At 35.6% G+C, this 13,185-nt stretch overlaps 1 protein-coding gene across 7 annotated transcripts in view; it reads right to left on the reverse strand.

The window, feature by feature from the left end:
• The window catches only part of LOC128166716 (ecdysone-induced protein 78C-like), a 43,729-nt gene that overhangs the window by 18,026 nt on the left and 12,518 nt on the right, over nucleotides 1–13,185 (reverse strand). Inside the window, exons 1-3 of one of the 7 annotated variants that reach the window (XM_052832035.1) lie at nucleotides 12,859–13,081; nucleotides 4,388–4,666; nucleotides 2,649–3,248 (exon numbers count right to left, since the gene is read on the reverse strand). In XM_052832035.1, coding sequence (XP_052687995.1) covers nucleotides 2,649–3,248; nucleotides 4,388–4,666; nucleotides 12,859–13,063 — 1,084 coding nt within the window. In that variant the 5' untranslated portion in view covers nucleotides 13,064–13,081. Of the gene's footprint in view, nucleotides 1–2,648; nucleotides 3,249–4,387; nucleotides 4,667–7,233; nucleotides 8,333–11,978; nucleotides 12,138–12,407; nucleotides 12,622–12,652; nucleotides 12,754–12,858; nucleotides 13,082–13,185 lie in introns of those variants that run through there. The other 6 variants (XM_052832039.1, XM_052832040.1, XM_052832036.1 and 3 more) reach the window with 6 other exon arrangements.

The following is a 13,185-nucleotide window of genomic DNA, read 5'->3' on the forward strand; positions in this document are numbered from 1 at the left end:
ATCAATGAGCGCTTAATGAATATGTAAAGCTGTGAATCTCTCTCTCTCTCTCTCCCCCTCCCCCCCCCCCCCCCCCAAAGAAACAGGTAATTCATTGTCCAACAATTGTCTTTTAATGAAAATAAAGACCATAATGGTATTTCTAATTTATTTCAGGCAGCAAGAGATTCTTTCTCTTTGACTTTATTATGGGCTTCATGGATACTGGTAAAAAGTCATCTGGGACACATGCATGTGGGCGTGGCTATAAGCCCTATCATTTGCATGTTTAGATGTCGCATATGTAAATGTTTTTGGATAAAAAGTGTCCCTCATAACCTCTCAGAACGCGGTTAATTTTGCATTTTCCTCCCATCTGTTTTTCTTCTTCTTTTTTTGATGAAAAAAGATTCCAATTATTGTCTCTTTTGCCTTTTTCCCATGGTGTTATTTACACTGAATGAACAATCATTGGTGCAAAATGCTAAAGTGCATAATTTCCCCCCAAAATAAGTGTACTTTTTTGTTTTCAACTTAAGCGTACAAAATACTGCTGGCCACACAAGTAGTTCTCACTTTTAGGTCACACTGTTTTTCAAATTGGCGCACACAGATTTTTCGAAAATTTCACATATGAATTATTCAAGCTCCTCCAAGAACGCCAAGGTATATGGATGAGAATTTGCTCTCCGCATGAGGTACCAGTTTAGCAGCCTGGTACCACTGCATTCTCATTTCTTACAGAGTGCAACGAATACATGCATCATAATAAAAAAGCACCTATTTTATTTGGCATTTCCGTGATGAACCGGAAAAATTGGAATGCCAATCTTTTGTACTGTAGATGTACTTTACCAGTACCTTATTTTATAAGTTCCAAGACGATTTCATTTCGAACGTTAATTTTACAATATGACGCTACCTGTTTGTCGACATATTTTGATTATAAAAATTCTCCTTCTGCTCATTTAAATTGTACTTTGCCTGTTTTTTTATTGATTTGTATGAAAATAATTTTTCCATTACGCAAGTTCTTTGATCTGTATCAGGCTATTTTGGAGGGGCTTATTTACCTAACGGATGTCAACTTGGATGACATTAATGCTAAGGATTATGATAAATATAAAAATTATTAATCAAACATATGGTTTGATTACTTATAAAGCAACACTCCCTGAAGTCAGTGCAAAAAAAACAACACAAAAACAAGGATTTGTAGCAATGTCCTCTTGTGTGTGTAGGAGAAATACCAACAAAAAAATAGGATAAGATTTTTATAAATTTTATTTCTATTCTACAAATGTCAATAAGGCACCCCCAGGCAGCCATACAATAAAGCCAAATCTTATAATAAAATATACTTGAAAGTAGGGAAGTATTTGGATTTTATGAAAACAAATCTCTCTAATTTTCAATTAGTATCAATTACAAAAAAAAATTTAAATAAAGGAAAAATTAAGAAAAAAAAGATATTGAAACTGCCCATTGAAACTGAAAATGGATGCATCTTAGCACTTTTTCCTAATTTTAGATTTTAGCAAACCTTTAGTTTTTGAGACTAGCTAACATTAGTATTGCGTCATCCAACTACACGACATGCATGCAGTACATGGCAGTTTATAGTAGTTCACATGTCTCAATGACAAACCAACCTTTAAATCATGTCTTCCACCGTCTCTACTCTTTACCCCCCCCCCCCCCCCCCCCCAAGGGAGACATCATTGACCAAAAGATTCAGATGACGAGGAAGACCATTCTGATTATGTTCTCTCTTTTTTTTTTTAACTTTGGAACAAGGAGGGGGAAATTTATATTCTCTGATCCTGTCATTAAAACAGATGACAAGTGAGAGATAAAGAAAAGACAATTAGACTATAGTGTTGGGACATTTCCTTCTAAATCGACTGACGTCTAAGTTACGTGCACCTCACCACCAATGCATGCAGCAGTGTGCTGGATTGCTACAGGAATTTCGATTCCCAACCGAGTGATTCATTTCTGAAGTGTACACAACCAAATCTTTTTTCCCCCCTCACCCTTTCATTCAGTCTCCTTTGTTACCTAATAATCCACATTAAGCAAGTCCTTGGAGTTTATTTTTCTCTTCTCTCTCTCTCTCTCTGTTCTGGACAGAGAGATTTTTCATCCTTATTTGAATGGTGACGATCGATATAGAAAGTACTCTAGATGATGTCTCATAACAAAATGCGTAACATACTGCATTTAATTATGTCTTCCAACCCACATACCCTTTTTTTTTTTCAACGAGACACTTTATAAATCTCACTAATCGACAAAATGCAACACTACTTCTGTTCACCCTTTGGGTCCCCCTCGTTCACCCTTGGGAGCCTTAGGTGTAGGTGGGGGGGTTGATGCAGACATTTTATCACTACATTACATCATGTGCGATTGACTTTCATTTGAAGTACACAGACAAAAGCTTTATCACGACTTCTGAAAAGCCTCAATAAATTATGAAAGGTGACTGCATAAAAAGATTTGCGATGCTATAAACAGCAGCAGCAGCAACTTTTCAAATAATTCATGGCACACACTATATTCACTACATCTCACACAAAACAAATTAGTCTGAGAGACTGAAAAAAAAAATAAATAAACAAAACTAATAAAAACTGGTTCCATAAACTCCGTCTTTTTAAACTTACCAGAAGTTGAGGATGGACTGTTGACCTGCATGGCCTTCTCTGGTTCTCTGTTAGCGGGTGGCCTCTGGTTTGGTTTCCGTTCCGTCGGCTCTGTTGTGGACACTAGGCCCTCCATCTCGGACAAAGACTTCTGGTCCCTGGTGTCTGTTTGAATGTACAATGGCTGGTCGACCCCATGGGGGGGAGGCGACATGATGACCTTGCGGTCTTGTTCTGATGAAGGTGTCCTTGACCTGTGATTGGAATTCGGGGTGAAGGTCGAACTGGGCACACGGTCTGAATGTCCGTCAGGTGAAAATCGGTTTTCCGCCGCGTATAGCCGGTTGTTCTTTTTGGATGCGATGGCATCTGAATACAAAGACATGGGAGAATGGTTTTGGTTGTAAATGGAAGATTTATTGGTTGCAGACTCGGTGAAGGTGGGCGATTTGATGGAGGCTTCGGGTGATTGGATGCGACTAGATTTGTGTGAGGCGGGGCTGAACGGTTCACCCCTGTCCTCCTGTGAACGTCCATTGGACTGGGAGTCTGCCCTCTGAGATTCTTGGTTTTGAACAATTTTCAGCATCTTTAATCCATCACTGCTCCAGTGCATTTGGCCTAGAAAGAGAATTCCGGAATGATGTTTAAAAAAAACTGTAATGACGGAACGGCCCCTGAGAGTCCATGACTCAATTTAAACATTTCAATTCTTGTTTACCCTCCTCCGCAATTTTGCCACACAATACTTTATAGGAAGAAAAACCAGATAAACTACTCTGTGTTGTCCTGTGAAACAAGATCCATTATATGAATTTAGTTGTCCTAGTTCACTCTAAGCTTATAAATCTGCTTTTCTAGCCTCCCACATATTTTCAGTACATCCAGGAGAAACACTTTGTTGCGCAAAAGATTTTTACATACGAAACTAGTTGAGCCATAATATGATGAGGGTCATCCTGTTAAAAAATGGGGTCAGCTTATACTGGAAAACTAGGCCAGAAATGTTTCATATATAGGCAAACAAATAAAGCTATTGAGGCCAGGCTGATAAGATTTTGACATGATCACTAGTGAAGACGAGATCCTGTTACTATCACAGTTCGGAGAAGAATCTGTTATTTTTATCCCCAGATAAAAATTAAAATATTGTTCGTTTATGCAAATTTGTCGAGTCAGATTACTTCTTTCTGCGTAGAAAAAAAAAATGCCACGCAAAATATTTCAATTAAAACAATAATAAACATCAGGTTCAAATACCATGCCATAAACTAACACAAATAGCAGTGGGACAGCTGTATATAGAACAACTCTCGACAAATGAAAGCTAAATCTAGATATTTATCATGAATTCCGTGAAACATAAAAGATATACACCTAGTACAGGTTCTAAGAACAGATCATATCAAAGAAGCTTTAAAGGTAGGTTTGGCAGATGGTAAATCACCAAACGCTTTTCTGATGTGACCTAAGAGGAAAAATTGAATTATAACAGAACTAATTTGACATTAAAAAAAAAAACCCATTAATTACATTTTAAAATTTTCTTAAGTTTTAATGCAGGAACTATAGGATTCTTTTCTTTTTCTTCAAGTTTATGACAGATCAACCCCACCCAAATATGAAAAGAAGGTTAAATAATATACCAGGTATCTGTAATAAATTACATGTAATTAATCGATATTCAAGAGTGTATCTTATATGAATTTAATGAAATGTTTTAGGGGAAAAAAACCCTCCACACAAAAACACAAATATACCTGGGAATGGGCTCTTCTGATCTCTGTCCACTGAAGATTTTGTATCCACCCCTCGATCGTTTACAGCTTCCTCTGACTCGATACTGCTCGTGCGTTGTCGCTGCGTCCGAGCGATCTGTTGCAGGACTTCGTTGAGCCTTACGGGATCGATGCCGTTCATGCTGGCCAATGCTTCGCTCTGTTGCTGGTAGTTTAGAAGTGGACCGGGTAAAAACAGAACCTTGTCTTTCGCGGTGGCAATGGTTGAAGTGGTGTTGGATGTGTTAATCATGTCATCGTCTGATCAGAAGTGAAAAAAAAAAATAATTAAAAAAAAACGTGATTTTTTTTTCTCGGTTAATTCTTGAAATTTCCCCAATTTGACATCCTGGCGAGAAAATGTGGGAGGTACTATAGATATAATAATAATAGTAATGACTGTTGTCGGCTACTGCTCACAGTTTCCTTAATTATTCAGTGCAGAATGATACCAACTTCAATAACAATCTCTATTTCAAAGTACATGTACACAATACTAGGAAGCATTCCCTTCAAACAAAGTTGACCCATCTCCCAACAGTATATTGATACAAAACACAGAAGACAATCATTTTTTTAAAGAGTGATTGAGCGATTTCAGTACTACCCACCTTTGTGTTGGGTGAACTTGTATTGAACAGAATTGGGACGAAAGTCAACATGATGTTTGCCGTGTAAATTTATCAGGAATTTCAAAGTGCTCTGAAGCCTGAGGTCAGGAGTACTTTTCTGACTAGCTGGTCAATTGTGTCCACAGTACTGGTTAAGCCATTGGGTAACCATTTAATTTACTTAAGGAATTAAGGTACAAATGTACTTAAACACTCCAGCTCAAAGAATACACAACAACTTGGGCCTCCAGATGCTCCAGAACATGTACGAGAAAGGTTTATAATAAAGGAACAGCACATGTTGCTTGCAAAAAAAATTAAAAAAGTTTTAATAAGTTCAGACAGAGACAGATGGCCAGACGTACACAATATACGTAAGACAGCCCAAAGGACCCCCTTCTAGGTGCTAACTGCTATTAAGCGCAGACTGCGTCAAATATAAACGTAGTGTTGGACCAATGAACAGACAGATAGACAGAGTGATCTCAAAGAGAAAGACACCATTCCCTCCACAAATATTGCCAAATGTCTTTCTCGATCGAAAGTCCGTGTGTCCCTAATCTCAAAGTCACCTCAACATGCCTTGACATAAAAATATACCCCTTTTTTCCGCCTTTAAATGCCTGATCTACGGACTAAATATTTCTGCACGATATGTGGGTCACCACAAGTAGTTGAGTACATAGGAATAAATCAAGCTTTTCATGGAATTTTATATATACCCCAGCTAGCACCCAGGACGTACTCAGGTCGTTAGGTGGGTTAGACGTCGTCGTAAAAAAATAATAAGCGTGCATGGTAATGACATGTGTTTCATTGGAGGAAGTCAATTGGCCGTCATCATTGTCAAAGCGTGGGAACGGGGTTGAAAACACTCTATGGTTCTGATTGATATATATACTTCTCCTATAGTTTTCCAGCGCATTTCCTCATTTACTTATATAGCAGTCTGTCTAATACTGGATACACCCATTTGACCTGAGGAGTTATGCAATCCACATAAATAGTCTCTTAATTGAACTTATAAGGATATAATTTAAGATCCATCTCCTAATTTACTTGGTATTCATCAACTAAATTAAGATCTCTCTCATTAATTATTAAGAGCATTTCCGTAATATGTGTAATAGTTCTGTATACATTTTGAAAGGGGGAAAAAAATCACTTTTCAAAAACTGGCTAGACAATTCAGATTAAAAAAAAAATTAATCTAATAAGTATACTGGTACTTTACTTCATTAGTTTAAGTAATTTTAATTAACAAACAAATCAACTAATTCTTTAAATAAAAGTTTTAATTTCAATATATAAGTATTTATTGCAGGGATCGGGATTGGGATCATTTCGAAAAAGTGTCTCAACACCAATTTCTAATTCAGCAAATGAAGACAATTTGTCCATGCCATAAGACAAGAAATTGGAGAGTATGTTGTACTTTACAGAAAATGAACTAAAAAAAAATCATCAGCTGAGCAGTTTTCAAAAAAGAGATTCAACTTAACTTAATTTCAGTTTCTATGCTAGACAAGACTCTCAACTGCATGTTGTGCCATGTTTTACAAGATTCAAGGATGTCAAATTTATGTTATGACTGTGCATCTTGAAGAAGAAGGAGAAAGAATGAAAAGCATGAAAAAAGCACTGTGCATATATCCCCTGCACAAATAGACATGCATCCATCTGATGAGTAATTCATTAAGTTCACGCCCATTCTTAAACTGGTGCACTCACAAAGATAACAAGTTCAAGTGCAGACAATAATAATACAAAACTGATATTTGTAAGAGGTTCGGAGGGAATACCATTATATCGATCAATCTGCTGAGGAGTCCAGGGTTAGTACTTGAAATCTAGAGATCAGCTCAAGAAATACACTCAATAGCGGCACTTTTGACATCCTCTCATTTTAAAAAAACAACACTCAAATCACGTAGACTGAAATTATTGAATCATCTTACTTTTCTCCATTTTTTAAGGGTTTTCTGATCAACTGACCACTCCAGTCAAAAGTCTACTTTTAAATTTGTCTAATTAACAGATTAAGGATTTTATTTTAACAATTAATCTATAAAGATATATCATTTTATATGACATTTTGATGACCTGACAAGAAAAAAATACAAACTATAAAGAGTATTACATGTAAAATTTTATCTCCTTTTTCCTTCTTAATATGACATAATCGACAAAACTTAGAAACATGACATTGGAACTTACTGGTATCAACGCAATAAGAATATCTGTTTTTCATCACGGCACGCCACCTAATAATATATTCCCTGTAGGCAAATGTTTTCTCTGCAACGCACTTCGAATTTTGTCCAGGTTAAAAACTCTTTCTTAAGTGCTCACCTTTCGAAAATTATCACCTGACAGAAACCTCTGACAATCTAAATGTCCTAAATCATCCTCTCATTACTGGGTCAAAACGACACCTGCTTTTTACCAAAAATAGCAACACAATGGGATTGTCTTACTCTGCAACAAGGAAGTGCATTTCTATAAATATGAAATTTCCCAGCACCTTTTTTAAATTAAAGTCCATTACCTGGACAGTTTAGAAAATAGAATTTTTTAAAGATCTTTCTTTAGCCCCTTTTTGGACTATATTTTGCAATCCAATTTGATAATTGAGGTTAATATGTAGAGCTTTTCAGCACTACTGTTGTTGGTGCTATTTCGCATCAAAAGGTCAGGGGAGTATTCAAATTGATTTTACCCAAGAGACTTGCATCTCGATTTGCCTCAACCCACTTCTAATTTGTCCCAACATTAAAAACTGCATTGATTTACTCATTAAGTTATTGATATTTAATGTAACAGAACTCATCCAGCAAATATCTACTCCTTTTTTTTTGTACATTATCCGCTAAAACAATATTCGTTTCAGCATCGATAAAAATCTAAAAATACATGCAATGGGGGAGGATGATATGAGTCTCATCACTAAACGCAATAAATGTCTCCGTATTAGACAATAAAACATAAATAACCAACTACCATGTCTCAGAAAATTGCCAAATTAAACCCCTGTAAACATTAACAGAATATTTTATTCCTGTGACATTTTCTACGTCGATGAGATCCTATTGGACACTGCTATTTCCAAACATTTCATATCTGACATATTTTTTCTTAATGACACAAAACAATGTACATGCATGCTAATCTGGTATTTCTCATTTCGTACCTTCCAGCAGGTGTCCCTGCTTTCTTTTTCTTTTTTTAATCGTCGTAATGATTTTTCAGGAAGTTTGATTGTATATGCTCATTCAAGGACCTATAAACCCCATTACTATCAAATGCATGTAACAGCAATTGTTCGAGCATACACTGTTTACACAATCACAGGTGTTGCATACTTTTAACCCTTTTTTTTTTTTACTAAAACAGTTGCACAGGTTAATACTGGTCTGGATCATGAAAACAAAGGCTTTCATAAAAGAAAAGAAATCAGGCAAGTTTATAAAAGCTAGGAGATGCAGTCTGAGTTGTAGGTAGAAGCTATAGTGCTCAATTAATGAAAAAAAAAAAGGTCTTCTAGCCCCCTCCCCATCCCTTCAATGTCTTTCAAATACACACAGTTCCTGTAAGTTTTACAGAAAAGAAAAGTCAATGAATTGTGTTCATGCTTCCCTCTTCCCCAAATTTATCAGAAACGCCCCATAATTCTCAGGATGGTTAATCATTAAAAAATGTTCTAGCTATCATTAATCCCCTCCCCCCCCCCTTCCTCATATGCTTTCAAAATCCATTCCAAAATGATATTCTTCTGATGCAACTCTCCTTGATGAATAAAAATTACTCTTTTATCCATACTCTGCAACATTAGCTGAAATATTATATCTGCACAAAAATTTTATATATAATTTATAAAAATACATATTTTATTTTTATTACTTTGATGATACTGACTATATAGTGAAATAGTAGCTTTATCTCCTAGACAATTAAGAATTTTCAGATTTTTTGCAATCTTGTCGCAAACATTAATCTGAATGTAATATAACTATGCTCTTTTTTTTTGTACCTCATGTAATTCCCTGTCAATAACATTCACCAGGATTTTTTCAAATCATTTGAATAAATAATCTTCATCGATTCAAAAAGACCATTTCACTTTCACATACAAGGGGGGTATTGTGTCATGTTGCATTATCATCAAATATTCATCATAGATTAAACAGCGTACAAATTAAACTGCATATCAGCAGACTAGGGCAAGGTTCTTGGGCTGCTAACAACGTACTCATAGATTCCCCTGGTCCACTTTTTATGCAACGAACTCAATCTACCCAGTACTAGTAAATAGAAAGGAAATCAATGTCATATATATCTAGCCTCTACATGACCGAGGCAAAAGTCTGTCTGCTAAAGCAGATGGACCAATGATTGCTTAGAGTCTGACCTAATTTTAAACTAGCCATCTTCCCTTCCCCCTACCATTTCTTCTAAATCACAACAATTAGCATACAGTTTATAATAAATAAAAACAAACTGATCGAGGAGGAAATATGTAGCTAAAAAATAATTTTAACATTAACAAGGCAACTTAGGATTATAAGCAAAATAATTATCAAGACTAGGGTTTTTTTGTGGGGATTTTTTTTTGGGGTGGGGGGTGGGGGTGGGGTTAAATCTAGGAAATTGTCTTATGGCCAACAAAAAACACATATATATATATTTTAAAAGTACTCAGGGTCTGACCACAAAGTTCTCAACTTTGGTAAGGATACTGTTTCTCTTCATTACTATGCACTATGACACCAGTAATGTGTCTGCTAGATACCTAACATCTTGGCTAGCCAAGGGTTTACAATCCACTCTGCTCCTCCACAACGTGATGAGGAGCAGAGTGGATCGTAAACCCTTGGCTTACAACATGTTGTAGAGGAGCAGAGTAGATGTAAACCCTTGGCTTACAACATGTTGTAGAGGAGCAGAGTGGATTGTAAACCCTTGGCTAGCCAAGATGGATGTCTAAGAGAAAATAAAATTTCAAAAAATTGCAGAAATTTTAGTTTTAATCATTAATAACTCAACATCTTAGACCATTGACTGGCATTGAGAAATAGGGGCCATGAATTCAAAATTTATATTTTTACCTCAAATTGATGCTCCTCATCAAATTCTTTATTTGAAAATGGCAGAGTAATTTCAGTGAAAAGAAGTAACTAAGACATCTTAAATCTATTTAACAGGGAGTAATGAAAAATTATAGACATAGCAATAGGTCACTCGAGTAACTATAACCCCCACCCCACTCCCTGAAAAAAAAAACCCACCTAAATTAGTCTCAGTAAACAATGTACATGATTCCCTTGGTGACGAAAAAATGGGGTTTTTTTTTGCTGTATGATATGTAAATGCCAAGGTATACTATTTCAAGATCGTTAATCTTCATTCTCCATGATGGGCCAAGGACTAAACTGTCTTGAAAAATATGGTTTGTATCTGTAAATGTCTTAGACTTCCCAAGGTCCTATTATATTCCTAGAGTAATAAGCTTGTAAATGTCAGCTTTCAAAAATTCATTTGGGTTATTGTTGCTAAGTGGTGGCATATTTCTAGTGGGTTTTTCACAATATGTTTTATATCCCTAACATGTTAACTCATTCATTATCATATATAGCACAATGTTTCATTTTTCATTAAATGAGTAGAAAGCATCAATAAAAGAATTTAAGAATAAATTTCCTGAGTTCTTTCAGTAAAAGACAAATGAATCAGTCAATTACGTTGCCATCAAAAATTGTGAATCATATTGAAAGTGAAAGTAAACTAGCCTCCGTTGCAATCTGAATGTCATTTACATTAAAATATAAAAAAGAGGCAGTATAATTTTTATCAGAATGCATTTAAACTGGTTGTTTATAATGCATCTAGGACATAAATTCCTCTCAAAAGTAAATAAGCACTTGTTTGTTTATGACACATGCTCAAAATTCTAATTACGCATCACCTAATCACAAACCCTTTAAGGATAAAAAAAAAAAAATTAACGTGCAAGGAACATAAACCTGATTGTCTTGTTTTGTGTTAATTATTTGCAAAATATTTACATCTGAACACCTGGGAAACCATTTAATCTCAAGGCCAAATTTTGTGGCACACCCTGGCACTTTATATTTCAAAAACCGTTGAGAATCAGAATGAGAACACAGCCCTAATTTCCAAGAGGAAGATTTTATTACCATAAGAAAAAAAGAAAAAAGAAAGAGAACTATTTGAGGTTTGATTACATAGAGGATATATAACAAGGCCATGCAGTAACTGTGTGTATATATATATATATTTATATATATGTAACCTACTCGGTATATGCCTCCATAAAATTCAAGGGGAAATCGGGAGACAAAAATGATTGTATATACTTTCGCATTTATATAAATAAACTACAGAGTCCTAGATTTTGTTTGACATTTCACCTACTTTGATGCTTTCTGCGAATTAACTAACAAGGTTTCACCTTTGAGCAAACAGACAGTGAATTACATCATACATGCACTCGATCATCACGCATACAAAAAAATCAAACTCACCATTACATAAAATTATTGTTCAACTCTAAGTATGCCCTATAAACATATATATCCTTATTATCAAACAACTGTTTCATAAGATTTAATCTGACTCAAGGAAGTGTACATGAGCAAGAAGAAGAAACCTTTTATAGACATATTTAAGTGATATTGTATAATAACAGAAAGTTACAAAAAAAAAAGATCATGAAATGTCTGGAGCTGATAATGCAGCAACTTTTAATTGCTTTTTCAGGAATTATCTTAAAAAACCCTGACAAATCTATACAGGTGGACGTTTACTTCCATTATCTTATAATTATATTCATACAATGTACATGTATAATGATTATACTTATAAATGTAAATAAATAGTCTAATGTCAGATGGACCATGTATGACATTTATATCTTCATTACAGAATCCCCCTATGACACCTACCTCAGTACCTGTAACTACCTGTAGATATTTAATTAACTTCCTATTTGAAATGGAAAAGAATTTAAAATGTATTACGAATATGAAACAAACTTTTCCATCCACAATCCAACATCTTGGGCAAAGTCCTACTCATTAGGCCTATAACTTACTTCTTAGAAAATAAACCTGCGATCTAAATTCAGATATGAGTCACCGTCCCTAAGATGGTATCTGAGACTGTGTATACCTGTAACTATGTCACCATGATGACATGCACTGCCTCACAGGAAGTAATGCACGTGAAAGACCATCCCACCCAGACGATGGGCAGACCACATAACTATTTATAGAATTGACGAAATACGCAAAACATGTCAATCGAAATACCACGTAAGATCACTTATTATCGAACAAAATTTATCACAGAATGAAAATATATAACTGGGTTACCTCTCTGAGGCGACGTTCTCTCATGATTTCACGAAACATGCCAATCGATCTGTGGCGTGAATCATGACCCACTTCTCCAACTTTGACCTCTAATTATTATAAACCCGTCGTTTCGACATCCAGAACATTTTTATCGGTTTTAAAACAATATCCAAAGAGATTATCAATTCTGAATATGATGTTAGTGCTGTTTCATCCTTCTTTAATCAAACAGAGACCTTAATAACAAAGGCGTCACGACTTACCGGTCTGTGTTGATGTAGACTATTTCGTGACCCACTTGGCGGAAACAAAGCAAGACTTCGCCTGTCAAGTCTACACGAGATTCGCCGAACAGGCAAGCACCCTACGTCATAGTTTCATTTCGTCTTTAAACTATTATATTGACTGAAATCTTACAGAAAAGTTGGGCTTATTGACATTTCAAGCAAATATAAAATGTACAACTTACGATTGGGAGCCGACAATTTGTCGTCCATCAATGACCGAGTTTCAACTTCTCCCCAGCAACTTGACCTATTTACCTTTTGCGATCCAATCCACAGTTCCGTATTCAATATGTCTGCGCCCATGCAATTGACTTCCGGGGGTACCTGGTGCGGCTGATTCATTTGTTTTCCCCTGTTTGTCGACATGACACTGCTTACGACATACATCACACGAGATTAAAGGTTATGCAGGTTACAAAAGACGTTCTATTTATTCTAAAATCTTTAATTTAGAACAAGGGAACACGTGGAAACCTTTGAAATTGTGCTGTCCTGTTAGCTGTGTACAA

The sequence above is a fragment of the Crassostrea angulata genome, chromosome 10 (genome assembly GCF_025612915.1).
Source record: "Crassostrea angulata isolate pt1a10 chromosome 10, ASM2561291v2, whole genome shotgun sequence".
Lineage (NCBI taxonomy): Eukaryota > Metazoa > Mollusca > Bivalvia > Ostreida > Ostreidae > Magallana > Magallana angulata.